The 2627-nt window shown below is 44.9% G+C and overlaps 1 protein-coding gene across 1 annotated transcript; it reads right to left on the bottom strand.

Moving 5' to 3' along the window:
- Positions 1-363: 363 nt before the first annotated feature.
- LOC108346838 (trihelix transcription factor ASIL2) lies at positions 364-2344 on the bottom strand. Its single transcript, XM_017585880.2, has 2 exons — positions 2057-2344; positions 364-1870 (listed from the first exon to the last, which is right to left on the bottom strand). The coding sequence occupies exon 2, from the start codon at positions 1850-1852 to the stop codon at positions 728-730; it is 1125 nt and encodes a 374-aa protein (XP_017441369.1). The 5' UTR covers positions 1853-1870; positions 2057-2344; the 3' UTR covers positions 364-727.
- Between the last annotated feature and the right edge of the window lie 283 nt (positions 2345-2627).

The following is a 2627-nucleotide window of genomic DNA, read 5'->3' on the forward strand; positions in this document are numbered from 1 at the left end:
TTTGTATAACAAATTTCTAGCTTTTGTTTATAAAAAAGTATCAATAGAAAGTGTTTTATAACTCACATCTTAACAACTTCATTTATTTACTATATCTTAATAATTGGAACTTTATGTTGTTATAAAGTGCATTTTAAAGTCGTCTCTCACTTTAAAACAGACAAACTCCAAAGCAAAAGATGTCTGCTGTGCACTCATTTGCTAAGGCAGATAATGTCTGTGATATATAGACTTTTTAAAGAAACGTCTCTTCAGATGGTGATCGATCAACCTTAATAGACATGAGTGTGTCTCCAGGAAGAACAGAAACGGCTCAGGAATTCATCTAATAATAAACTTTAAGCTATTGCATGAAATTCAAAATGCACTAAATTGGCATCATGAGGTTGCATTTCAAGTATGTACAAACAATAGTTTATGCTAGAGCTACGAATAATGAATGATGATATGATGCCTGATACTAATATAACCCAGAACGGTGTTACACATTATGAGAACTGATACATCTGCTGCAAAGAGATTATTAGATTATTCACTACTCAGCACATACTCCTGCAAGTTTTCCTGCTCTGTTTTAGGGTGCAGCAATCCGCTTAAGTTAACTGTAACAATTAAGGGATAAATAATAATAAAAACTAAACTCATACACCACATGCTAATGCAATTCAATCCTAACCTTAACCTTAACTTTAAGCTTAACCTAGTTATCCCTCACTCATTCTCACATTCACTCGCTGTCGCTATTATTGTTGTTATGATTGTTGTTATTGTTATTGTTCGTGGTGCTATGGTGATTGTTGCCAGGATTAGCACCTTTTCTTCCAAGCTTGAGTTGCGAAATCTCCAGTTGTGTCTTCATGAAAAACTGCATCCTCTGCAACTCCAAATCCTTCGCGAACTTCATCCTCTGCTTCTCCATCTCCACCACCTGCTGCAGCTTCGAGCTCTCCGCGTGTTCATACGCCTCGCCAAATTTCAGAATCGCCTGCGTCAGTTCCCTCACCGCGCTTCCCCAACCCTTCGCCCTCCGTCTTCCTTCACTTCCTTTCCCTGCGTTCGAACTCATCACCCGCGGCCTCTTCCGCTCGAAACTCTCCGGGGGAAAACTGTCGCTCGAAGCTGGCGATGACGCGCCACGCTCGTCCGAATCTGATTCCAACGGTGGACCGCGGCGCCGGAACTGAATCTTCTGGTTCTTCAACGGAACCGGCTGCGGTTGTTGTTGCTGCGCCGGCCTTTGAGGACGGTGATACTGATTCACGCCGTCGCGAACGCCGACCGGAATCCCTAACGGCACTTTGTGCGACTGTAAAATACTGTTTCCGGCAGCACTGGTGCCGGCGGTACCGGAGGAGGCTCCGGCTCCGGGGATCTTGGCGCTTGGACCGATTAATTTGTCCAAACGGTCGAAGAACGGCCACTTGCTGGTGGCGCCGGCGGCGATCTTAGCCTTCTCCGATTTGTACTTCTTCTTTACGGTGTCGATCCGGTTTTTGCACTGAATATCTGTCTTCGGCGCCTTCGTGTAATCCTCTCTGCCGCTCACGATATCCGCCACCTCCTTCCAGTGCTTCTGTTTCAGATTTCCTCTGCTCAGTTCCAGATACCTCTCTCCCCACGCGTCGATCAGTACCGCCGTCGCGCCTTCGCTCCAGCAATCCTCCCTTCCTCCGCCGCCTCCTCCACCACCGTTCCCCTTCGACGGCTGCTGAATCGGAAGCGCTAATGCCAAACTATTCGACGGCGCCGGCGCCGCGACAGTCACCGTTATCCGTCCGTTCGCCCTCGGAGAAGACACCGGGGATCCGCTCGCCGGCGACGGATGCGACTGGATCTCTTCCTCATCGTCCATATCCTTCTCGCCGCCGATCTACCGTAGATAGAGAAACCGAAGTTAGAAAGAGACGGAGAAAGAGAAAAATAACGTAGCTAGGGTTTTTATTTATTTTAATCTAATTGAATTTTGGCCGGCGATAATATATCGACGCCTTTTCGTGCCTTGTTCGTTTTTATTTTCATTTATTTAAAAGAAATTTGGGTGAAATTGGTTTGGAACCTTTTTTGGGGTTTCGTTGACGGAAGGAAGTGAGTTGACGGTGACCGTCGACACGTGGTAGAGAGCAGAGGAAGAGTTGGTGACGTGGCAGAATTGAATTGGACGTGTGCAAAAACTCCGTCACCGGCTGAGTTGGTGGACCTTCTCTGTTATTGTCTGGTGTCACTGCTTCACGAGTTTGACGATAAACACAACTCTAACTCTCTTCCGCTGATATACCCATTTTACCCTCTCAAATTCATCTTTTATTTCCTGCTTAATTAAACTTACTTTACGTTATTTTTTTAGCACCGGAGAAGAAAGGAGGACAATAAGGGAAATAAAATTGTAGCTGCTTGAAGCAAAGATGAGGCAAGGGTAAGTGGTAACAGCTTTTAATGTTGCTTTTGTTTCCCTTGTTTATAGGCGTGACGTCATCTTGTTTCTCGTTAAGTAATTTGTTGGTGTGCCTAAGTATAGACTGTCCTGCATTCTCATGCTTTCACTTTTATTCATTCAAGAACCTCGCCTAAACTCATTTAATTTAATTTCAGATTAATTTCACTGAATTTGTTTTCAAGCACACCGCCAA

Source organism: Vigna angularis, chromosome 9, assembly GCF_016808095.1.
Source record: "Vigna angularis cultivar LongXiaoDou No.4 chromosome 9, ASM1680809v1, whole genome shotgun sequence".
In the NCBI taxonomy this organism is placed as follows: domain Eukaryota; kingdom Viridiplantae; phylum Streptophyta; class Magnoliopsida; order Fabales; family Fabaceae; genus Vigna; species Vigna angularis.

Bases quoted from the DNA above. Each gene is read 5' to 3' on its own strand.
- LOC108346838 (XM_017585880.2), bottom strand. From the start codon at position 1,852: ATGGACGATGAGGAAGAGATCCAGTCGCATCCGTCGCCGGCGAGCGGA.